The 24,764-nt window shown below is 40.5% G+C and overlaps 1 protein-coding gene across 2 annotated transcripts in view; it reads left to right on the top strand.

The window, feature by feature from the left end:
* Positions 1 to 24,764, top strand: part of ITGA8 (integrin subunit alpha 8) — a gene marked incomplete at both ends in the record, with an annotated part of 178,244 nt that overhangs the window by 7,357 nt on the left and 146,123 nt on the right. For both annotated transcript variants that reach the window (XM_082648292.1, XM_082648291.1), the window contains 2 exons: positions 18,357 to 18,457; positions 21,245 to 21,368. In XM_082648292.1, coding sequence (XP_082504418.1) covers positions 18,357 to 18,457; positions 21,245 to 21,368 — 225 coding nt within the window. The remainder of the gene's footprint in view (positions 1 to 18,356; positions 18,458 to 21,244; positions 21,369 to 24,764) is intronic.

Genomic DNA, 24,764 nt, shown 5'->3' with positions numbered 1-24,764 from the left:
GTGCATCAGGCAAGGTGTACGTGTATAATGAAACGCTAAAATAGATGAAAAGTAGTTTCGATTCTGGGTTACGTTTATGGGATTTAAGGTAGATAAGCAAATCGTGAGGCACGAATAAGCGATTTATACTCTAAACATCCTACCTAATACACCGGTGTTGCTCTGTTATGGACCTCAGCCAGGCAGCTCTCAGACCAGCTGGGAGGGAACGGGGCTCGTCTCTAGCCCTGCAGAAAGGCCAGCTCCTGGATCTCTGAGATTTAGACCCAAAGGTCTACAAGTGGAGAAATTCTTCTAGATCCACAGACACTGGCCAAAGTGATCATTTACCCTTTTAATTGTTTTAGTAGAAGTAAAGCATAGATTATAAAAATAAGTCTTTATAGAAATGGTTGCCAGGCATTAGGAGTAGGAAAGAGGGGTTGTCTCCAAAGGGGAAGACCAAGGGAATTTGGGGAGCTGACGGAACTTCCTGCATCTTGACTGTGATGATGGATCCGTGATGGTATGTGTTTATCAAAATTCATTAAACTGTACATCACCAAGAGTGAACTGTACTGCGTGTAAATAAAACCAAGAAAGAAAGAAAAAGCATTATGGAGCATGGCCATTGCTATGAGCATGTGGGCTTAAACTCTAGACGACAGGAAGGTCCAATGTAATAATAGCTGGAAGTATAAGGACACATCCCTGAAAAGCTAAGTAAGTCACCTTACTGCCCCCAAATAGGGCCAAACAATGTGTCAGATCTTCAGACCTTCTATACATTGTTTAAATAAAGAACACTATATTCCGAATGTGTTTGGCAAGAAAACTGTGAATGGATGGGCTTCCCTGGTGGAGCAGTGGTTGAGAGTCCGCCTGCCGATGCAGGGGATGGGGTTCGTGCCCCGGTCCGGGAAGATGGGAGGATCCCACATACCGCGGAGTGGCTGGGCCCGTGAGCCATGGCCGCTGAGCCTGCACGTCCGGAGCCTGTGCTCCGCAACGGGAGAGGCCACAAGAGTGAGAGGCCCGTGTGCCGCAAGGCCCATGTACCGCAAAAAAAAAAAAAAAAAGAAAACTGTGAATGGAAACATGTTGAATCAGAATAAATCTTTGCAACGAAGCATCATACTTACTAATTCTCATACCCTTGCTGAAATTCAGGCATGGGACCTCTCATTGATCATCATTAAACTAAGGAGGTCTTACTTCAAACACATTATTGTAGTAATCAAAAGTAGTATAACTGCACTGCAGAGCATTAACTTATTAACATTAGGTCAATTTTATTCTTAAGCTCTGATAGTTGACATGTGGCCACAGATTTGTGTATGATGTTGCAAAAGGCTCTGTATCAATCTGCTCTGATTTACAGGACATGTAGAGATGAGAGAGAAGGGCACACACCACTGCTACAGGAATAGGTTTATGCGAGGACCCTACACAGCCCAGGTTACACACAGCATCTTACCCCAGGTGTACTGGGTCAGGGCCAACTCCCCCCAGCCAGGTTACGGCTCCATTTCAGATCGGTCTGTTGTCATTCCCCACGATTTGCCCACGTGCCTCTGGCATAAGCCACCCCCACCTCTTACCATATGGTTTCCATAATACGTCATGGCACAGCTCACCTCTCAGCATCTATTAGGTACACCCGTGTCCCCACTTACCCTGAGCCCATGTCCTGGTGCCTCCCTCGTAACCACCCAGAACATCTTATTTTCCAGGAACAATTTTCTGGTATTTTTCTGGCTTCTCTCTTCCTACAATTCCCAGTGGAAAATATGTTTCAAAAATTAATTCTAAAGTTGCTGCAGATCCTTTTTTAGAAGAAAGGGGGCATAACACTAAAAAATAACATTTTCAAACATCCTACATATGGATGTGTCTCATGTAAATGATGGTATAAATCACACAATTGGGTATTATAGAACCACAAAAAAAATGAAGCCTACCAAGAATCAGGATTAAAATGGGGAAATGCTTTTGTTTTAATATTAAGTGAGGACTTCCCTGGTGGCACAGTGGTTAAAAAATCCGCCTGCCAATGCAGGGGACATGGGTTCGAGCCCTGGTCTGGGAAGATCCCACATGCCGCCAAGCAACTAAGCCCGTGCGCCACAACTACTGAGCCTGCACTCTACAGCCCACGAGCCACAACTACTGAGCCCGTGTGCCACAACTACTGAAGCCCACGTGCCTAGAGCCCGTGCTCTGCAACAAGAGAAGCCACCGCAATGAGAAGCCCACGCACCGCAACAAAGAGTAGCCCCCACTGGCTGCAACTAGAGAAAGTCCACACGCAACAAAGACCCAATGCAGCTAACAATAAATAAATTTATTAAAAAAAAAACTAAGTGAAAAACATAAAATTCAAAATTGTGTCTACAACTTGTAGAAGAGTACAAGAGGAGATATGCAATGAGAGGCTATCAGGAAATGTAATTAAAACTGTTTTTTTTTCTTCTTTTTCTAGTGCATTTATTACTTATTTGTAAAAACCATGAACAGGTATTTATTTATGATCAGGAAAAATAAAGATAAAATGAAACATGCAAAAATTTCTAAATGAAATTATTGAGTTCACGGAAGTGTTATGGAGATTAACAATGGAAAACCACAATTCAGGTTCTGTATTGGCTGAAAGCAATCTTAGTTGCTTCCTTTTTTGTCTTGAGTGTAGGTGGTAGAGTAGTTTAGAAATGTACTTATTTACGCATAGGTGTTTATGCTTCAAAATACTGAAGACCAAGGGTGTTTTCAATGACAGTTATATGTGTAAAAATAAGAAGGTGCAGTGTATCTCCTGTTTTCATTCTAGATTGCTCCTACATCAACAGAAACATAGGCTTGGTGGTCTGACATGACAGTTTCTAGAGCCTTTTAGAATAAGAGAGCTGTTTGTGGAGGCAAACTGCCTTACTGAGTCCACCAAATTAAAGGCTGATTTCATCCAGAAACGCCCTCATAGACATATCCGGAAATAATGTTTAGTCAAATATCCAGGCATCTCATGATCCAGTCAGGTTAACACACAAAATTAACCATCACATCTTCTTTGAGACTTACAATATATAGTCTCCTTGAAAAGGCACTGAGAATTCATGAACGAAAGAAACCCGTTGGACCCACAGGATAGAATATTTTTTGACAGTCATTTCTCCTCACATTTCTTAAGCCAAAGAATGCCCAGGGATTACTCTAGTATCAAATAACCCCAAATCTCTGGCTTAAACCAACAAGGTTTATTGCTTTTTCACACTATCTGGTTAATGTGAACTGGAGAGGAGCCTCTGCTTATTCAAGTGACCCAAAGACCCATGCGGATGGAGATTCCTTATTGACACATGCTTTCAAGGTCACTCTACCTGGGAAGGCATGTGGCAAATTGCACATCGTCTATTAAAACTTCCGCCAGGAATTGACATTTACTACTTCTCCTCACATTTGGTAGACCAAAGCACACCTAGGAGGGTGGCCAGGCCAATTTATTTGAATATCTAACACTTTGTGGTAGACTGGTGTATTTACGCACACCTATCAAAACTGTTTGTGCACAACCTTTAAAAGAATACTAGAAAGGAAATGCAATAGAAGAGGTTGTCTTTGCAAATGTGATGAAAACAGGTTTTTCTTCTATTTCTAATGGACATGTTTTTCAGGACCTTTTTAGGGGGGACCTGAAATAACATAGTTCTTTGGGGCTACGGTCCCAATCCCCACATGTATGGTAAGAAGCAGACACATGGCAAGGAAACAAAGGTGTTTCTATCAACAGATGTGAAGATATGGGTGAAACTCATACTGACAATCAGTTCTCAACTTGTTCCACCTGGTCTCCATTCTTTGGCACCGATATTGTCTGGGAGGACTGAGTACCCTTCATCCTTTAAGTCAGGCTCCTTGGGTGACATGTTATTAAATCATAATGTCTTTTCCCTTCACAGCATCCTTTGGTTAACTTTAACTCATTTTTACTTACAAAATGCAGCTGACCCTTGAATAACAGGGATTTGAACTGTGCCAATCCATTTATAGGAGGATTTTACTTCAATAAGTATTACATTATTAAAGGATCCTTGGATGGTTGAGTCTGCAGGTGCAGAGCTGTGGTTACAGAGGGCAGACTGTAGAACTTGAGCATCTGACACTTTTGGTATCCTTGGTGAGTCCTGGAACCAATCCCCAGCATTGTTCAAGGGTCAACTATTTTCTCTTAAGGAACAGTGGACTTGAAAATAAAGCTTAGAGTTAGCAAACAGTAAAATCAAATTTCAGGGACAAGAGGAGCGTTAGTAACTTTCTTGAAGCAGGTGCTGTCCTTGACCCTGGAATTATGGCCATGAACTTACCCTTGTGGGATTTATAGTGAATAGCCAGTGGCAAGTTGAGAAAAAGTAAGGTAAGGCTAAGGGGACAGAGAGTGGTGTGTGTGTGTGTGTGTGTGTGTGCACACGCACACGCGTGCATGCACACGTGCACTTTCTTTCTTAGATTGGCTGGGGTATTATTTTCCTGTTGCTGCTGTAACAAATTACCACGTACTTCGTGGCTTTGAACAACACAAATTGATTATCATAGAGTTCTGGAGGCCAAGTCTAAAATAGGTCTCACTGGACTAAAATCAAGGTGTTGGCAGAGCTGCGCTCCTTCTGGAAGCTCTGGGGAAGAATCTGTTTTCTTGCTTTCTCCAGCTTCTGGAAGTTGCCCACATTCCTTGATTCATGGTCCTCCTCCATTCTGAAAGCCAGCAATGTTCGGCTGAGTCCTTCTCACACTGCCGTGTTTCTCGTTCTCCTTTTCCGCCTCCTTGTTTCACATGAAAGGATCTGTGTTATTACTTTGGGCCCTCCAGATAATCCAGGGTAATCTCCCTATTTTAAGGTCAACTGATTAGCAACCTTAATTCCATCTGCAGCCTTAATTCTCCTTTGTCATGCAACCTAACATAGTCGGGTTTGGGACATTAAGATGGAGACATCTTGGGGGCTATGATTTTGCTTACCGGAGGTGGTCAGAGAAAGTTTCACTGAGGAGGTGATGTTTGAGCACGGGCCTAAATTAAGTGAGGGAAGGAACCATGTGGTATGGGGCAGGGGGAATGTTCTATGTTGCAGGAGAGTCAATGTTAAGTCCGGAGAGGATAGTGTTCTTGGGAAATGGAGAAAGGTCACTGGGTTAAAGAGAAGTAAGTCAAGAAAAGAATGATAGAAAATGAGGCCCGAGAACCAGGTCTAGGCAAGATTATATAGCACCTTAAAAGCCAGAGATAGGACTTTGGATTTTATTCTAAGAGTGATGGGCAGCCAATGGTGGTTTTGAGTAGACAAGTAACAGAATTTGAATTACGTTTTTAAAAGGATCGGTTTAATAGCGTGTAGGCAACCAAGAGCGGAAGCAAGGGGATGGGGTAAGAGACAGACCCATCGTCTGGTGGTAGAAAAGTGCAGTTTGGGTTGAATGATAGCACTTAGGGTTGAGAAATGGTTGGATTTGGGATTTATTTGAAAGTGCAGTTGGTAGAATTTTCTTTATGGATCAGATGAAGGGTACAGAAGAAGGAGAAAAATCTGATCTGAGTAACTGGAGGAATGGGACTGAGACAGGAAACAGCGGGGAAGGAGCAAATCTTAGAGAAAATATCCAGTTGAGTCCAGACACGAGAAACTGGAGATGCCTATTAGACATCCAAGTGATGTCAAGCGAGCAGTTAGATAAATAAACCCACGGTTCAGGCAAGAGGTTTGGAGATTTAAATGTGGAAGTTGTAAGTATGTAGATGATATTTAAGGCCATGACTTAGGGAGATGGTGTGAATGAAGACAAGAAGTGAGGAGAAGCGAAGTGCAGCAAAGAGAAGAGAGGAGGGGAGGGGAGGGGAAAGGTCAAGGTTGAGACAGAGTCCTGGAGTCCCTGACATTTAAAGAAAAATTAGAGAATTGAGGAGGATGTGTAAACAATGATAAGAAGGAGTGGCCGGTTAGACAAAGGAGGCCAAGGAGCCAGTGAAGCAATTCGTGTGCATTGGAGTGAACCTTGAACATCTGATTTGGTCACAGAAAGTGACTGACGGCTGCTAAAAGTAGTTGCAGGGGCATGAGTGTCAGGAGAGAATGGGAGAAGACCAACAGGAGACAGCAAGTCTGTAGAGCCATTTTTTCCCAAGGAGTTCCACCCTAACTGGGACCACAGAAATGTAATCATCGAGAAGACATGATAGCGTGTTTGTAATCTAATAGGAATCGTCCGGTCGATAGGGAAATGATGATGTTCATTAAAGGAGGAGAAGGATGTGCAGAAACAGATTCCTGAGTAGATGAAAAGGGATGGGTGGGACTTTACACAGATGGAGGGATTGGCCTTGGAGGAGCACAAAGACGGCCCATCCTTAGAGAGCAGAGAAAGCAGAGCGAGAGTGGGTTTGTGGGTTTGGCAATAGAAGGAAGAAAACGATCTTCTTTCATTTCTTCTATTTTTTCAGTGACATAAAAAGCAAGATCATCAGCTGAGAGTGAGGAAGTAGACGGAGAAGGTTGAGATAAGGAGGAAATGTAAATAGTAACAGTGAAATGGCAGAATGCATTAAGCAACGAAGTGCACAGGGACTGCCCGGTAAATCCTACTTAAGATCTGAATTTATTTGGGGAAGGAATACATTTTGCCTCTGCTCAACCTATAGTATGGTCCTACTTGTTTGGGGTAGAGTTTAAGATTTCCCAGACGATAATCCCATCTTGGGTATTAATCTCCCATAAGTATACACTGCAGAAACAGAAGGTTTGAATGCTGAAGTTCCTGTTTTGGGTAATGTTGGGAATGGTGATTTTGTTTTAAAACCACAAAATGAACCATTTTGTTAGATGATGGTTGGTTCCCTTTTTACCACATCTTCTGGCAACAGGGATGAGGTCCTGAGGAAAATACAAGCATACAACAGGAGCTTTTCAAGCGCTATTGGGAGGCAAGTTTATATAACCTTCATCCTGAAACCCAATCATATCCTGTATTTAAAAGTATTGCTTTGAGGTCATAGTGAAGAGATTTATGTCGTTCAGTCTGCTTCCTGAGATTCCCATGCTGAGAGATTTTCATAACTTTTTGAAGCAAATACATTTTGGGGACCCGAACAGAGAAGCATGCTATTCTCTTCACAATTGGAAGGTGACATATAAGTTAAGAGTTCTCATTTCCCCAGCTATGTCAATGGCCAAGATATTTGATCCCAGGTAATTATTCCAAGTATGAGAAAATCTAGAGATGAGAGAAAGTGTGAAAAATTCAAGGAGCTGAAAGAAAATCACTATGGTTGGGAATGGCACGAAATGACGATGCTGGCAAGATAAGGGTGGGATATGGCTGGTTTTAAGAATTTGGGCATTTTAGAAAGAATTCTAGTGTCAGGACGGAGAATGCATTTGAAGGTGACAAGCCTGGAGGAAGGGAAACCAGGTAGGGGACCACTGCAGCCACTGAGGCTAAAGAAATGGGAGTCACCCCAGGGAAGTGGCACAGGAATGGAGAGAAACAGATGGACTTGAGAGAGATCTAGAAGGAGGCACCAGCAGGAATTGGTAACTGAGTGGCGACAGGAGGTGCGGTGCAGGGTTGGTGGTTGTCAAGGATGCATTCCAAGCTTCTGGCTTGGTTCACGGGGCTGCCATTCTACTAGATATAAATAGCAAGCAAGACAGACGTACTCGCTGGGCTTGAAATGTTCAAGTCCAGTGGAAGAGAAGACGAGTGCCTGGCAGCCCTAACAGAGGGATAAGCACTGTAACAGGAGAACGTGAAAAAGGGTTTAGGTGTGCAAAAGAGGGCTCTTGTTCTTGACTGAAGGGGGAACTTTTTGTGTGGCTGGGAAAGCGTCTCGGAGGAGGCATCATTAAAGGTCAGAGGTGAAGGGTGAATGTGTGTGTGTGTGTGTGTACACACACGCACACACGTGTCTCTCTCGAGGTGGGTGAGATGGGAAGGAAAACCATTCCAGCCAGTGTATGTGAGGTGGAGGGGGTTGTAGCAGGTGCGGTCAAAGTTGAGATCTCAGTCTCTACCACCCACCTGTAACCAGCTCTGCCCTGCAGATTTGCGTGTTTCCTACGAGGAGCCACAAAGCGTTGTGTCTGATCTGCCCCAGCTGGCTTCTCATCTCCCTTTGGAGAGGTGATTCTTTCATTTCTTGATATTTGCTCCTCTAGCTGCATCACGTAAATGAGAACGCTCACCCAAGAAATTACTTGCATCATACCAACAAAAGTCCATATGTATTTCTAGAGCAAACCTTACATATGGCCTCCGTCAAATTACATATGAAAAACATTTAAATGATTTTATATGATGTAGAAACAAATGTCTGAGGAACACTAGCTAGGCCCTATTGATTATTAAAAACAGGAAGTTGGAAACGTGGTCTTTATTCTCCAGAAGAAGATATAGATGTGGAAATAACTGTAGCAGAAAACTGATATTCTCATCTAGATCAGGAAAACTATATAATAGGAAGATTGTAATACAATATTTACTAGTGCTATCCGAAACCCATATTTATGAACATTGTTACTAGAACTCTAAAAGCATACTTTCAGCTCATTTAACATTATTAGTTATTTAGTTATGTGTGGAACCAAACATTTAAATAGTGATATGAAAAATACAATTTAAAATAAAAGCCTCATGATTTCCAGAAAAGAAATGTCTTAAACTAGAGGAATGAGCTAGAAGCCTCAAACTCTGAATGGCTGGATGGGTTTATAAAACAACAGTGAGTGTGTCCAGGGAGGGGGGATTCCAATGGCCTTTCACTTACTACTTTATACAATTTTTTATACAAGTTTTCTTACTTTATATTGTTTGAATTTTTAAAAACAATAATCTGAAAGAATTTCAATTTGAAAAGAAAGAGTTTGGGGCCTTACATTTTATTTTATCTTATTTCACTTCATTTTTTATTTCACCTGCATTTCTTTACTACATTTTCTCCCATATATTCTCCATGATTCTTTTTTTTAAAAAAACTTTAAAAAAATAATTAATTAATTTTTTTGCCTGCATTGGGTCTTCGTTGATGCAGGTGGGCTTTCTCCAGTTGTAGCGAGCAGGGGCTACTCTTTGTTGCGGTGCACAGGTTTCTCATTGCGGTGACTTCTCTTGTTGCGGAGCATGGGCTCTAGGTGCGTGGGCTTCAGTAGTTGTGGCATGTGGGCTCAGTAGTTGTGGCACACGAGCTTACGTGCTCCGTGGCATGTGGGATCTTCCCAGACCAGGGTTCGAACCTGTGTCCCCCGCACTGGCTGGTGGATTCCTAACCACTGCGCCACCACCGGGGAAGTCCCTCCATGATTCTTAACCATGTGTGAATGGCTATTTGTCAAGCATGGCCCTACATTTTAAAGCAGCTTTTAAGAAAGTGATTTGGATTAGTTGACAAAAAAGGAGGAGTGGAATTTTGCAAGAGAAGCTTCATGTACAAAGTCTGGGAGTTAAGACTCAATAGGGAACAGAGAGGAAGCTGCCTGAATGGAAGGGAACGCCATATCTGGAGATCAGGTGTGGGGTCTGGGACCTACATGGTGGAGGGCGGGATAGTTAGATCTGATCTACTAGGTAATGGCAAGAAAACGAGTATGCCCGTGTGTGTTTGTGTGTGTGTTTGTGTACATGCACACCTTTGTATACAGTATACATATATGATATAAATAATAAATCTCAGTTATAATAGAATGTTTATTTAATCAGAATAACATATTTCTGTCCACAATGGATGAATGAATAAAGAAGATATAGATATCTTATATACATGCGTATATATATACATGCACACACAATGGACTATTACTCAGCCATTAAAAAGGAGGAACCCCTGCCATTGGCATGAATGGACCTTGAGAGTATTATGCTAAGTGAAGTAAGTCAGACAGAGGAAGATTAATACTGTATGATCTCACTCATGTATGGAATCTAAAGAAAAAAAAAAACATCTCATAGAAAAAGAGATCAGACTTATGGTTATACCAGAGCTGGGGGATGGGGAGAAGGGAGTCAAAAGGTAAAAACTTCCAGCTATTAGATAAATAAGTACTAGGGATGTAATATACACCATGATGACTATAGTTAACGTATATAAAATAATGCATGTATACACATAAACACACACACACACATATATATGTACAGTATATATGAAAGTTGTTAAGAGACTCGATCCTAAGAGTTCTCATCATCAGGAACACATTTTTTCTTTTTGTGTGTGTGTGTCTATGTGAGATGATAGGTATTAACTTAACTTACTCTGGTGACCATTTCACAATATATGTAAGTCAAATCATTATGCTGTGCACTTTAAACTTACACTGTGCTGTATGTCAATTATATCTCAGTATAACTGGGGGAAAAAAGAGTAACACGTTTTTTGAACGTTATATGAAAAAATGAATTAGTGTGATATTTCCTTAAACACTTGAAAATTCCCAGTAAGATCATCAAGAGTATGAAGGCTACAGAGGTATTCTTTCATGGTTTTTAATTGTGGTTTTGGAATATTGGGAGGCATACATTTGGAAGTTTAATTTTCTAGGACATAAAAATTGACCCAGATTCTTTTCTTGGATTTGTTTCTTTTAGACAAGGAGTTCTCTGGCTACCGATATTTTATTTTAAATTTTACATAGGAGTATTCCTTGTTCTCAGATACATAGTTTCAATTTGAATGAAACACTTACAGCATCCACTGATGAAGGAAAAGATTATAAATAAACATTTAAAGATATCCTTTCCCCTTTTCCTGATTAAAAATGTCTGGACAGCTCCTGCGACAGCTTTAAAAAAATCGCTAGGGTGAAGCACTTGAAGTAATGACTGAAGATTACAGGGAAACTTACTGTTTTCCAGGACAAGGCTGAGGACTTTATAGTTTTTCAGAAACCCCCCATCTGCCAAAATGTCTGCTGCACCTGTGTCAATCTCAGCTCTTCTCTCTCACCCATGGTGATCTACCCTCACTTCTTGTAATTCCTCCCATTCTACTCAGTGAAAAGATTATAAAAATCTGCTTGTAGCCCATATGTGCACCATATTCTACATTCCCTCACTCACTCCTGCTCAGAAATGAATATTCCCGTGAAAAAGCAGAATGTTAGTAGGTTTGCCACCCACTGATTGCCCAGAGACCAAAGCTACCAATTAAGAGAGATGGCTTCAAAGCCCAGAAATGTCGGACAAGCCAACTCAATTTTATTGCTACCACCCATCTAGATTTCTCAGGTTGACCTACAGATGTCTTGATTTTATCTCTAGATTTTCTTTTTTCAGATCATAGACGTAATAACATTCACTGTAAAAACTCAAACAACACAGAAATATATACAATTAAAGTATAAAAAGCCACTACAGCAGGTACACTCCCTGCCTTCGAGAGAACCGTCACAAACAGTTTAGTGTCTATATGTTCACACACCCATATACAGAACATTTTGAATTTAAAGGATCATACTGAACAATATCCTAGACAGCTTCTGAATGAATAGATGGGAGTTTGGTCATTCATTCAACAAACTCTTACAGAGGACTCACTATGTGTCAGGCATTGTTCTAGAAGTGGGGAACACAGCAGTGAAGCAGAGAACGTCCCTGTTCATGGGATTCATGTATATTTGGAAGGGAATGGATAGTCAGTAAACAGGCAAACTAAGAAATAAGATCATCTCAATTAATGGTAAGTGCTATGAAGAAAAGTCTAAAGGGTAACGGGAGAGAATGACTTAGGGTAGGGTGAACTAGCTGCTCAGGGAAGGGGGTCTCAGAGGAAGTGGCATTTGAGCTAAACCCTGAGTGACAGGAAGGAGGGAGCCATGCAGAAAACTGTGGGAAGAGTATATGCAATGAGGAGACAGAAAAGGCTGGGCGTGTTCAAGAAGGGCAGTGTAGGGACTTTCCTGGCCGTCCAGCGGTTAAGACTTCGCCTTCCAATGCATGGGGTGTGGATTCAATCCGTGGTTGGGGAGCGAAGATCCCACATGCCTCAGGGCCGAAAAAGCAAAACATAAAACAGAAGCAATATTGTAACAAATTCAATAAAGACTTAAAAAAAAAAAAAAAAAAGAAAGGTGGTTGTCTGAAGCTTAATGAGCTGGGAAAGCAGGAGGAGATGGTAGGGGCCAGATCATGCTGGGCCCTTCCAGTCGCATCAGGAGGTACCAGTGCAGAGGTGGAATGACAACTCTCCAAAGAACAAGGAAAAAGATGGATTGTCCAGTAAGTGGTGTCGAGACGACTGGCCTTTCGTATTGAAAATAAGTAAGGTGCCCACGCCACGTCCAATATAAAAACATTCCAGATGGACGACAATACTCGTAAAGTTAAAAGACTAGCAAAAATTGGAAGGTGATATTGACAACATATATGTGGGGAAAAGAATCAGTACTCAGGGGCTTCCCTGGTGGAGCAGTGGTTGAGGGTTCGCCTGCCGATGCGGGGGACATGGGTTCGTGCCCCGGTCCGGGAAGATCCCACATGCTGCGGAGCGGCTGGGCCCGTGAGCCATGGCCGCTGAGCCTGCGCGTCCGGAGCCTGTGCTCCGCAACGGGAGAGGCCACAGCAGTGAGAGGCCCGCGTACCACGGAAAAAAAGAAAAAAAAAGGATTCAGAATATACGCTGAGTTCTTCTAATCAATAAGACTAATAACCAAACAAGGCAATGAACAAAGGAGATGAGCTAGCAATTCACAGAAGAAAAAAGTATATGGTCCATAAGCATAAAAAGATGACTGACTCTACTAATTATCAGGGAAATGCACATGAAAACAGAACCAAATGAAGGACCATTTCATAGTCGTCCAGGTTCGCAGAAATTTAACAGCTCTACGATGACAAGAGCTGATGGTGTCTCTCTCGTGCCCTGTGAGTGTGCGTGGAAATTGGGGCTACTCTGGAGGTGGATTGGCATAGCTGCCCAGCAATGTCATTTCTAGTCTGGTGCCAGAGAGAAACACTTCTCCATCTGCAGATGAAGATGAGTGTAAGGGTACTCAGGGCACATGTTTGTTGTAGTAGAAAAACTGAGAAACCTAAATGTTCATGTGTAAATGGAATAAATAAAATAAATAATAATGCAGATAATAAATAAATAAAATAAATAAGATGCAGATGGCTATCTAATGAGATACAATACTTACAGGAGTTTAAAAGAATGAATTGGATCTATTATCTATCTATCTAATTATCAAAACATAGGTTATTTCCCAAAAACATAAAATTGAATGTTAAACACAGTTACACGCTGTCCATACAGATAGTATAATACCACTTTTATTCAGTTTAAAAGAGCACACAGGGACTTCCCTGGTGGCACAGTGGTTAAGAACCCTCCAGCCAATGCAGGAGACGTGGGTTTGAGCCCTGGTGCAAGAAGATCCCACATGCTGCGGAGCAACTAAGGCCAAGTGCCACAACTACCGAGCCTGCACTCTACAGCCCACGAGCCACAACTACTGAGCCTGCGCGTCTAGAGCCCGTGGTTCGCAACAAGAGGAGCCACCTCAGTGAGAAGCCCGCGCACCGCAATGAAGAGTAGCCCCCGCTCGCAGCAACTAGATTAAGCCCGCCCACAGCAACGAAGACCCAATGCAGCCAAAAATAAAATAAATAAAAAATAAATTAATTATAAAAAATTTTTTAAAAAAAGAACACACAAAGAATACTCAATAGTAAATCGTTGACAAAACTACAGCAAAATCTGACCCACCACCTGTTTGTGTATGCCTATAAGCTGAGAGTAGTTTTTATATTTTGCAATGATTGGAAATTTTTTTAAAAAAATAATATTTAAATGATGCATGAAAATTATATGAAATTCAAATTTCATTGTCCATAAGTAAAGTTTTATTGGAACACAGCCAAGCCCATTTTAAAAAACATATTGTCTATGGCTGCTCTTGCTACAAGGGCAGAGATGAGTAGTTTCGACAGACCATAGAGAATGCAAAGCCTGAAACATTTATTATCAGTCCTTTATAGAAAATATCTGCAGACCTCTGTTCTATATTATTCATGGACATTATTTTTTAAATGGCCGGGAGTATACACATCACATTCATGATGGTGACCACCTATGGATGAGGAGGGGATGGAACTGGAGAGATAGATGTCGAAGGGTACTGTGATGTTCGCAAATGTGAAAAAACTTAACAGTTGTCAGTTCTGCCTGGTGGGAATACGAGTGTTTGTTATATGAAGTCCTCGTACCTTTCTATACTTTTTCTTAAAGTCTCAGAAACGGTAAAACAGAAAAATATATTTTGTAGACAGTATTCTATATCAATGCATCTAAGTCTGTCGTATGTATTTTAACTTTTATTTTATATTGGAGTATAGCTGATTTACAATGTTGTGTTAGTTTCAGGTGTATAGCACAGTGATTCAGTTCTACATGTACATGTACCTATTCTTTTTCAAATTCTTTCCCCATTTAGGTTTTTACAGAATATTGACCAGAGTTCCCTGTGCTATACAGTAGGTCCCTGTTGATTATTTCTTTCAAAGACAGCAGTGTATACATGTCAACCCCAAACTCCCAATATATGTTTTAATAGTTGAATAGTACTCTATTTTACAGATAACAGGAATTTCTTCTCAAATCCCTTATTTATGAACATTTAAGATGTTTCAGTTTTGCTATCACATCCAGGACAGCAAATATCTTCACACTGCATCTTAAAGCATTTGTGTAATTATTTCTAGTGAACAAAATCCTAGAAGTTGAATTCCTTGTTCAAAAAAATGTACATTTAAAAATTTGATATATGTTGTAAATCGCCCTTCCAAAATGCTGCATTGAGCTATTATCTTGAAAACAGAGATTATTAATATTTTTTGCCAAACTGTTAGGTGACAAGTCTTAAGTCATTATGGTTTTAATTTGAGGTTCAGGATCTCTGCATGAATTTATGAGATAGTTGATTTCTTCTTCCCTGCAACGCCTGTTTAGGTCCTTAGAACTTTTTCTATTGAATTTTAGTCTTTTTCTCATTGCTTTGGGAACTCTTTTACGTATTAAATATACTGATTCTTCCCTTGAAAAAAATTCACCTGGATTATAGTTATTAACTTTGTTAATAGTCTTTCGGCACTTGGGAAGCTTTACATCACATGCAGTCACTATAAAACTTCTTCCTAGCTTTTGGCATAGTTTGGGATATGCCAAGGAGAGAATTGCTTTAGTAACTAATGGTCTCCACCATCTCCCAGAACCACTGGCCCTTCCAAGAATTCTCTGGGCTTGACAATGCACAGTGCCTTCCTTCTGTTCCAGAAGACGTGTGGTCCTATCCTAAATGCATTGCTCCATATCACGGGAGTTTGGTCAGGAAACAGAAACCACTTTGAGTATTATAATTAGGACTGAGAGGTTTATATGATGATTGGAAAGACTGGGTATGTGAAAGTTAGGAAGGTCACTGCCTGCAGATCAAGAAATCTGGAAGTTCAGGACTTGATCTCAGTGGCCTGAAGCACCAAAAAGGCATGACTGTCAAAGGATACTTGAGAGCTGCAGGAAGAACATCCCACCTGCAGCTACTGATGCCCCCATACATGCTTATAATTGCTGCCAGAAATTAATGGCTTATCCATCTTCTCCTCTTTCCAGATCTCTCCATGAGCCTCTCATTCAACCAGAATCCTATTTGTAAGAGGGTCTGGAAAATGTAGGTTCCAGCTTCTCAGCCCTTTGCCATACCAAGGAGAGCTTAGAAGGACAGAAATTGTGCTGAGTTTTTACAGGAGGTTGTTTTCAGGAAAGATCAGGTCAAATCAAATCAAAAACATCCCCTGTGCATCAAAGGTTCATCGAGCACCAGTGTGCATAGTACTAAGCCCTGTGTTGGGTTGTTTGGCATGAAAGAATCTTGTTCAGAAAAGGAAGGTGAGAAATTAGGGAAAGGTCACTTTCACAATCAACCCAAATATATGTTACTCATTTGAATTTTATGACATTGTAATATTAGATTTACATCAGTGAATTTATAAAAATAATAAAACAGAATTTTTGTTTGTTTGTTCGTTTGTTTTTCGGTACGCAGGCCTCTCACTGCTGTGGCCTTTCCCGTTGCGGAGCACAGGCTCTGGAAGCGCAGGCTGTGCAGCCATGGCTCACGGGCCCAGCCGCTCCGTGGCATATGGGATCTTCCCGGACCGGGGCACGAACCTGCCTCCCCTACAGTGGCAGGCGGACTCTCAACCACTGTGCCACCAGGGAAGCCCAATAAAACAGAAATTTTAAAAGGTGACTTGGGAATTCCTTGGTGGTCTAGTGGTTAGGACGCTGTGCTTCCACTGCAGGGTCATGGGTTCGATCCCTGATTGGGGAACGAAGACCCCGCAAGCCATGTGGTGTGTCCAAAAAAAAAAAATATGACTTGTCCACCTCAAAGGTCAAGGTAAGGAGGATACACCTAGATCACAACTCATTTCAGGAAAGAGAGACTTGGGACAGTGGGATTATTCTCTATTGTAATCCTTGGATTAGGGATGGAATTAGTGATGTCCGTTCATTTGTATTCTTGGTCTCAGAGAAATTTGTTGCTGGAAAATAACCCACAACTTACACTTTCAATCAAGTTATCACACAGTTCAACCTTATAATAGCAGAAAAGATGCCTTAGGCGCCACAAAGGTAGAGTCACATCATTTTCTCTAGCAGAAGGCGGCCAATTTGGAACACTGACTTGTGTGTCTGTGAGGTCCCTTCTAATTCTTGTACTTAGGTTGAGTTTCCAGGTTTCTAATTAAGAGATATTTTTAAAGGGTTGTATTGCTGCAAGATTCTGTAGTATGTTCTCAGCTTATAAAGCACTACCACATTGCCTATGTGATCTTTATGACGTTGATCACCTGTGAAAGAGGAAAGGGGGAGGTATTTTCAGCCTAATTTTAGAGAAGAAGTTAAAACTGCAGAAGATTAAATGAATTGCCCAAGATCACCCAGCGCATGGTGACAAGATCCTTTCTCTCTGAGGTCTACCATCTTCTTGCCTAGATGCAAACAGAAATGTTTATATTTTCATTTTTATGCTCTAATCTGTAAGATGCTCCAGTTCTTTGCCAGTTGTGTGCATTTTGGGTGAGGATTTCCAGAACTTGTTTTTTCTTTTTTAAAAGTCCAGAAACATCAAAAGCATAAGATTTTAAAGAAGGAAATCTGTAATTTTCTACTAACATATCAAAGCATAAATTTTAGGTTAAGACCTAAGTATATATAATTTATTCTTTCTTGAAAAGTCTGTAATCACATGTAAACTCAAGTGAATATTAATTGCGTGTATATTTTGGCCTCCCTTAATAGAAGTTAAAAGTTCATTTGTAATGCATTTATTATAGAGTCAAGGAGGAAAAACAAAATGCATACCAAAGAGAACACATAGAAATAAGTTGCCCTGGTACAAATGTCTTTTGAAATTCATTAGCTGTTACTGATGAAGTTCAGTTAGAACCATGCGGTTAGAACCACATGGGAAATATGTCGATTGGGAATCAGGAGTGAAAGAAAAGATATCTGCTTTTTATTAAGACCTGAAGTGTGTCGTAATTGGGTTGAATTTCTACCCAGATGGTCCCCCTCATGCTGACATCTGCAAAGTGTGGATAAAACCGTGTTGAGGTGTTATTTTCTGTGACTGCGTGGACACATGTTACCCAGTTAAAAACTAGGAACTTGAGTCCTTCAAGCAGACTCCTGCTAAACCATGCTGAGAAAGCTATGCTTCCTGGAGCATGGAGGTTCCAAGTAGTTTCACTATCAGAGAAGATTTGGAATTCCTTAGAGCAGTTATAAATGTTTGGTCTTCCATCTGGCAAATCAATGACAAAAGTGTAGATTAAAGACTGTCAGAGTCTACATCAAGTTTACAGTAGTTATCCATGAAAATGTAAGTCATTAAAAAAGATGCTTTTTTAGGGCTTCCCTGGTGGCGCAGTGGTTGGGAGTCCACCTGCCGATGCAGGGGACACGGGTTTGTGCCCCGGTCCGGGAAGATCCCACATGCCACGGAGCGGCTGGGCCCGAGAGCCATGGCCGCTGAGCCTGCGTGTCCGGAGCCTGTGCTCCGCAACGGCAGAGGCCACAACAGTGAGAGGCCCGCGTACTGCAAAAAAAAAAAAAATGCTTTTTTAAAGTTAAGTGGTGAAATGTCATGAGCCAAGTATGTATTTTCATTTGATTGGTATATTTCTAAGTGAAAAGTCTAGCTTAGACTTAGTCAAAAAGAACCCCCCATGTGTATGACATTTTAAAAAATGTTTTTAATGGGTAAATTTATTATCACATATTTTAGCTGGCTGCCACGTTTTACAAATTATTAACAACCCCATGTTCTCCCTGTCAGACAACAGAAAGATCAGAGTAAATGGAACCAAGGAACCTATAGAGTTTAAATCGAATCAGTGGTTTGGAGCGACAGTGAAAGCTCATAAGGGGAAAGTGGTGGTGAGTATCAGCTGCGTGCTGCGGGGCTGCTTTGCAATAACATGTACACTGCAATGTTTCACAACTCCTGTCTACCCAAATCCCTTCGTGGAAGAATACATCGGATTTTCAAAGATGAGCTATCAGCATTCCCAAAAAAACTGAGTGCTTCAAATTAAAGAATCTATTTTAGTCCTTAAAGTTACAGGAAGTAAAGCTGGTTTTCCAGAAAATTGGTTAGATCTTTTCAAATATTTCAAAAACAAATAAGGAAGATAGAAAAATAAAAGCTAAATCCTAAAAAGGTAAATATTTCATTGCTTAAGATTGATTTAAAGGGCTGACTAAAGTTTGACCAGAGAAACAGGAGTACTACCGTTAGGATTCTTTAAAAGTTAATCTACTGTGATGTCATTGATCCTCCTTACAACTATCGGAACGTTTTCTTTAAAAATATAACTACCAATTACATGGTTCTCTGAGTACACTGATACTTTTTAAAGTAAAACTTTCTCACTCACAGATAGAGATCTTTTGGCTTTAAAATGCTATGACTTTGTGATTCTCTTCTCTGTAGCTCTGAGTGATAACACATGTCTGGTTTACTGAGAAATAAATAACTGTATAAGTTGATCTGGAAACTTTTTTGTTATTGGGGGATTTTTTTTTTTTTTTTTTACTATTGGCTCTAATTTCCTTACAAAATAAAGCAATAACTTTTGCTTTTGGGATTTGTTTAAAGGTGTTTGAATTATGATTTAATAAAAATAAGTATCTAAAGGAAATGCCTTGTTTTACTTGGTCTGTGGTTAACGCCCCACAGAAATTTTGACATAAAACAACTAATATATAAAACATAGATAGGCCTCTTTAGTGACAAATCCAGAATTTACAATAGGCTCTCTGTAGAACTGTATTTGCATTAATATAGTTCTCACATTCCAGGATTGGTAAAAACTTTTTAATCCTTTAGTGATTTATAATGTATGTGAATAGCTATTGAAAAGCTAATTCCATCTAATAACTATTTGGGGTTAAAAAATCTTTTGGTACTACATTGATTTTGATTAAGTCTTGAAAACTTATATTATTGTGCATTTATTCAATATTTGTAGAAATCTTCAGAATTACTGAACGTAAAATAACACACCATGTTCATAATAAATAGGCTTAACTTGAGGGCATGCTTTGCACTTTCAGAATTATGCGGTAGGAAATAGGATAATATAAAGTACCTTTCAAGTTAGTTTTTTCCTTGAGCACTGAAACTTAGCAGCATAAAGAATTAAATTCTACGCTGTGTGACAATTCTTAGAACTTCAAATTGCTGTGAACAGAAGTATCGATTTTGAATATCCAGGTATCATGTGTGTTTGGGTCAAAGCCTGAATATTATCACATCATCGTGTTTCACATCAGTGTGAAACTGAGCAGGTATAAAAAAGATACTTTTTTAGGGCTGATAGCAGACAAGCACTGGAAAGAATTTTCATGGCATTAAAGTGTTCTATGGTGATATGGAAGGTGATGCGAGTTGGCTTATACTGAACCACATAGGTAATGCTTTCCCTTCCAAACTCCTACTTTTCACCATTCCACCTTATGTTAAATGTCTTAACCACATAGCGCCCGAAGTTAAGGGGACTTAGATGTGTTAGAGAGCTTTTCAGTATTGGCTAAGACCTCACAATACAGAGAGAGAAAAAAACCCAAAAAAACTTAAGTTATTTTAGTAAAGATAACTTATATTCTCAAGTAAGCAGGGTGCTACTTAGTAAAATTATCTAGAAGTCGTTACACATTGGACTGATTACCAAGGACATGTTTGGAATCATGAAAAGACTAAAATCAGGATCTGCCTCCTCTTTTTCTGGCATTGTTTTAAGTGTGATGTCATCAAATTAGGAGAGAGGCTAGTGGTTCCATATTCTAGAAGTCTCTAATTCTGCATCCTTAGAAATGAGTGGTTGAATATTCAGGTAAAACACAGTTACGTAGGATTTGAGCTAGCAAAACAGAAGTCAGAAAGGTGCCTGTGTTTTCTACCTGTTTATGTTTATTGCCTGTCTCGTTCCTAGCACAATTAATTATTTAACTTACTTAAAGAGGATTTCATATATCCTCTTTTATATTTCATGATCCAAGAATCATGTTTTTTTACCATTGTTTAAATTAATTTTTGTCTTGTCATGAATAAAAACTATCAAATGAAAAATAAACCCACTGTGATAAGGGGGCAGCAGTCCAAATGTAAGTCATTGTTTTAAAAAAATCGTCAGGTACACCCTCAGTGATAAACCAGAGGAAATCCACAAAACAGGTTGACAAACTTGTCTGCATCCTTTGATTTGAAAGTAGTTTTTCTTTAAGCAACAATTAAACCAAGAAAGGAACTAGTTCTCTTTCTAAGACATCACACTGATTCATTCGCTGTTTAAATGTTCATTTGCTTTTATGTAAGTCCAATTAAAAAAAAAAGAAAATATGAGTTCTTTGCCTTTAGTAAATATTTACTTTTGCTAGGCTACTTTGATTTGATTTAAAATCCTGTGGGGGAAAAATCTCATTCCTTTGTATATGCTTAATTTGTCCCAATTCTACGATGCATTAATGTTGAAATATTGGCTTTGCAAGTTTAATTAACTCTGACTACCGAGGTACTCATTAGCATACTGGAGGCCAATTAAGTCACTTAATAATTTAGCATTGTTTGTTACAAATTTAGGTCCATTCATCAACAAGTCAAATCAAAGCACTGTATGAGGAATCTGCATCAAAAAGAATTTTATTGTCTTTGATGTTTCCCAGGCCTGTGCTCCGCTATATCACTGGAGAACTCTTAAACCGACGCCAGAGAAGGACCCAGTTGGCACTTGCTATGTAGCGATTCAGAATTTCAGTGCGTATGCTGAGTACTCTCCTTGTCGGAACAGTAAGTTATTTTTATTCTTGGAACTGAAATTTAGCTCGAGCTTTTCTGCTATAGACAGTGCAGGTAACCCCAGAACACCATTGGTAAGGAAAAAGCAGTGGGGGTAAAGATGATGGACGGTCTTACAGGATGCCTAACTGTAATGTGAGGACCAAGACACGGAATTCTGCTGATCGTCTTCCGTGTTTTAGAAATTTTCTGTTTTTAGATATTCTGCAGTCAAATTGATTGGTTCCTTATTTTAGGCCTTAAACTCTCCATCTCTACTCAAAATTCACACTGCATTTGAAAAATGCTAACTGTCCGCTTGTTAACTGTAGGAATGGTGTTAATTAGCATGATTGGATCTAAGAGCACAGTGGATATGAGTTCTCCACCTAGCCTGTGTTCTCAGTGTTCTCACAGATCAAACCTGTGTCCCCTGCACTGGCAGGTGGATTCTTAAGCACTGCACCACCAGGGAAGTCCCTTAAATGGCTTTAAAAGAGGTGTTCCTGGACTTTTCCTGGAGGTGCAGTGGTTAAGAATCCACCTGCCAGTGCAGGGGACAGGGGTTTGAGCCCTGATCTGGGAAGATCCCACATGCTGCGGAGCAACTAAGCCCGTGCGCCACAACTACTGAGCCTGCGCTCTAAAGCCTGCAAGCCACAACTACTGAGCCTGCATGCCGCAACTACTGAAGCCCGTGCACCTAGAGCCTGTGCTCTGCAACAAGAGAAGCCACCACAACGAGAAGCCCGTGCACTGCAACGAAGAGTAGTCCCTGCTCGTTGCAACTAGAGAAAGCACATGCACAGCAACAAGGACCCAACACAGCCAAAAAATAAATAAATAAATAAACTCATATAAATAAATAAAAGAGGTGTTCCTTATAGGTAATAAGACTCAGTTATGCATTCATTCGACACGTGTTTTTTGAACACACTGAGGACTAATTATTCTATGTTTAGGGAATAAAGCACAGGACAAGAAAAAGCAAACCCCTGTCTTCAATAAGCATATTCTAGGGCGGGAGAGAGACAACATATGCGTAAATATATAAGTTCAGATCCAGCAATTCCACTTCTGGGTATTTATCTAAAAGAACTGAAATCACTATCTTGAAAAGATATCGGCACCCCCATGTTCATTGCAGCACAATTTACAATAACCAAGTCATGGAAAAACCAAAGGATCCATCAATGGATAAGTGGATAAAGGAAATATGGACTAGATAGAGATATGGATATATACAAAATGGAATATTATTTAGCCATAAAAAAGAATGAAGTCTTGCCATTTATGACAACATGGATGGATCTTAGGGTATTATGCTAAATGGAGTAAGTCACACAAAGAAAAATACTCTGTATGATCTCACTTATATGCAAAATCTTAAAAAAAAACAAACTCACACAAACTCACAGAAAAAGAGTACAGATTGGTGGTTGCCAGTGGTGGGGTGTGTGGGTGTGGGTTAAACGGGTGAAGGTGGTCAAAACGTACACACTTCCAGTTATAAGATAAATCCTGGGGATGTAATGTACAGCATGGTGACTCTAGTTAGTAATACAATATTGTATAGTTGAACGTTGCTGTGAGAGTAGATCTTAAGAGCTTTAAAAAGATTGTAACGGGGCTTCCGTGGTGGCGCAGTGGATAAGAATCCGCCTGCCAATGCAGGAGACACGGGTTCGAGCCCTGGTCCGGGAAGATCCCACATGTCGCAGACCAACAAAGCCCGTGCGCCACAACTACTGAGCCTGCACCCTAGAACACGCAAGCCACAACTACTGAGCCCACGTGCCACAACTACTGAGCCTGCGCTCTAGAGCCCGTGAACCACAACTAGTGAAGCCCGTGCACCTAGAGCCGGTGCTCTGCCACAAGAGAAGCCACCGCAATGAGAAGCCCACGCACCACAACAAAGAATAGCCCCCGCTCGCCACAACTAGACAAAGCCTGCGCGTAGCAATGAAGACCCAACATAGCCAAAAGAAAAAAAGATTGTAACGATGTGTGGTGACAGATGTTAACTACATTTACTGTAGTAATTATTTCACAGTATATACATAAATCGTGTTGTACACCTTGGACTAATATGTCAATTACATCTCAACAACAAAATTTGTTTAAATAATAAATAAGTTTCTAATATAATGGCAGGGAGTGAAAAGTACTACAAAGAAAAACATAGCAAGGCAAAAGAGTAGGGAGCGACGTGCCTGCGTGGGGAGAGGAGCTGTTTCAGACAGGACGACGGGAAGGGCTTCTCTTAGCAGTTATTGGAGCAGGAAAGCAGGAGCTTCCCAAGCATGGCATCATCCATTAAGAGGGATATTCTGTGTCGTGTTCCACTCAAGGTCGTGCCGCTGAGTTCTGTAAGAGGTCCTTATTATTATGCTAAAGATAAAGGTCAGGGAATTCCCTGGCAGTCCAGTAGTTAGGGCTCTACGCTTCCACTGCAGGGGGCACGGGTTCGATCCCTGGTTGGGGAACTGAGATCCCGCAAGCCATGTATCATGGCAAAAAAAAAAGTCAGGTAGAGCAATAAATAAATCCTGAATTTATTCATAAAATTTATGGTAGAACAGAGATTCAAAACTGAACTTGTTTCATCAATTTTTACACCTATCCATATCACATTTCTTATGATTTGCTAGAGGTACCTCCCCACAGCAGTAAACTACTGTAGCTGAAATGAGGAGCCCGTCCTTCACATGCCTCTTACCTTGATGATATATCCTCTTCCAGCTAACATCAAGGATGATTGTTTAGAAACCATGTCACTGCTTCTTGTTCTGCCTTTTTATCTCACTGCCCATGTGATGGGAGAGCTCAGATTAAAATACAGCATAAGCCATCTAGACTTGTGGATAAGAGTTGCAGGGTGAGTTTGAACCATTATCTAAAACTTTAAAGTATAGTATGCTCTCATTTTGAGTTACACGGGTATATTATGTTGCGAATTTATTTAGCGTTTACTTTCCTAAATAAAAGAATAGCTTGACACAGGTAAAGGTGAAGTTTATGTCGAGCTGCAGAATAGCCAAACAAATGGCCAGGAATTCTGTTCAGTCTAGTACACAACTCCAGTGTCACATCCTCCTGGTCTCTCTCTTACTGGAAGTACTTCCTTCTCAAATGCACCCAAGGAGCCGGCTTCCTGTGTTCCCTAAGGAGTTCACAGTTCATAAACACAAAGCCACCTTGTTCATGAGCGTATGGTCAATATCACAGAACAGGGATATTACTTTCAAAAGAGAATTTCAAGAAGCCTCTCATGTTCATGTCACACCGCAAAGCCCCTTCACTGACACTTTGAGCAATTTGGGTGGTAGTCTGCTCATTCATATTCATGACATGCCTGTAGCTCTTACGGTCATTCATAATTTAGATGGCAATGGTTTACACACA

The sequence above is a fragment of the Grampus griseus genome (genome assembly GCF_964374135.1).
Source record: "Grampus griseus genome assembly, chromosome: 2".
In the NCBI taxonomy this organism is placed as follows: Eukaryota; Metazoa; Chordata; class Mammalia; order Artiodactyla; family Delphinidae; genus Grampus; species Grampus griseus.
The sequence above is the reverse complement of the archived record's forward strand: the minus strand, read 5'-3'. Positions and strand labels throughout refer to the sequence as shown.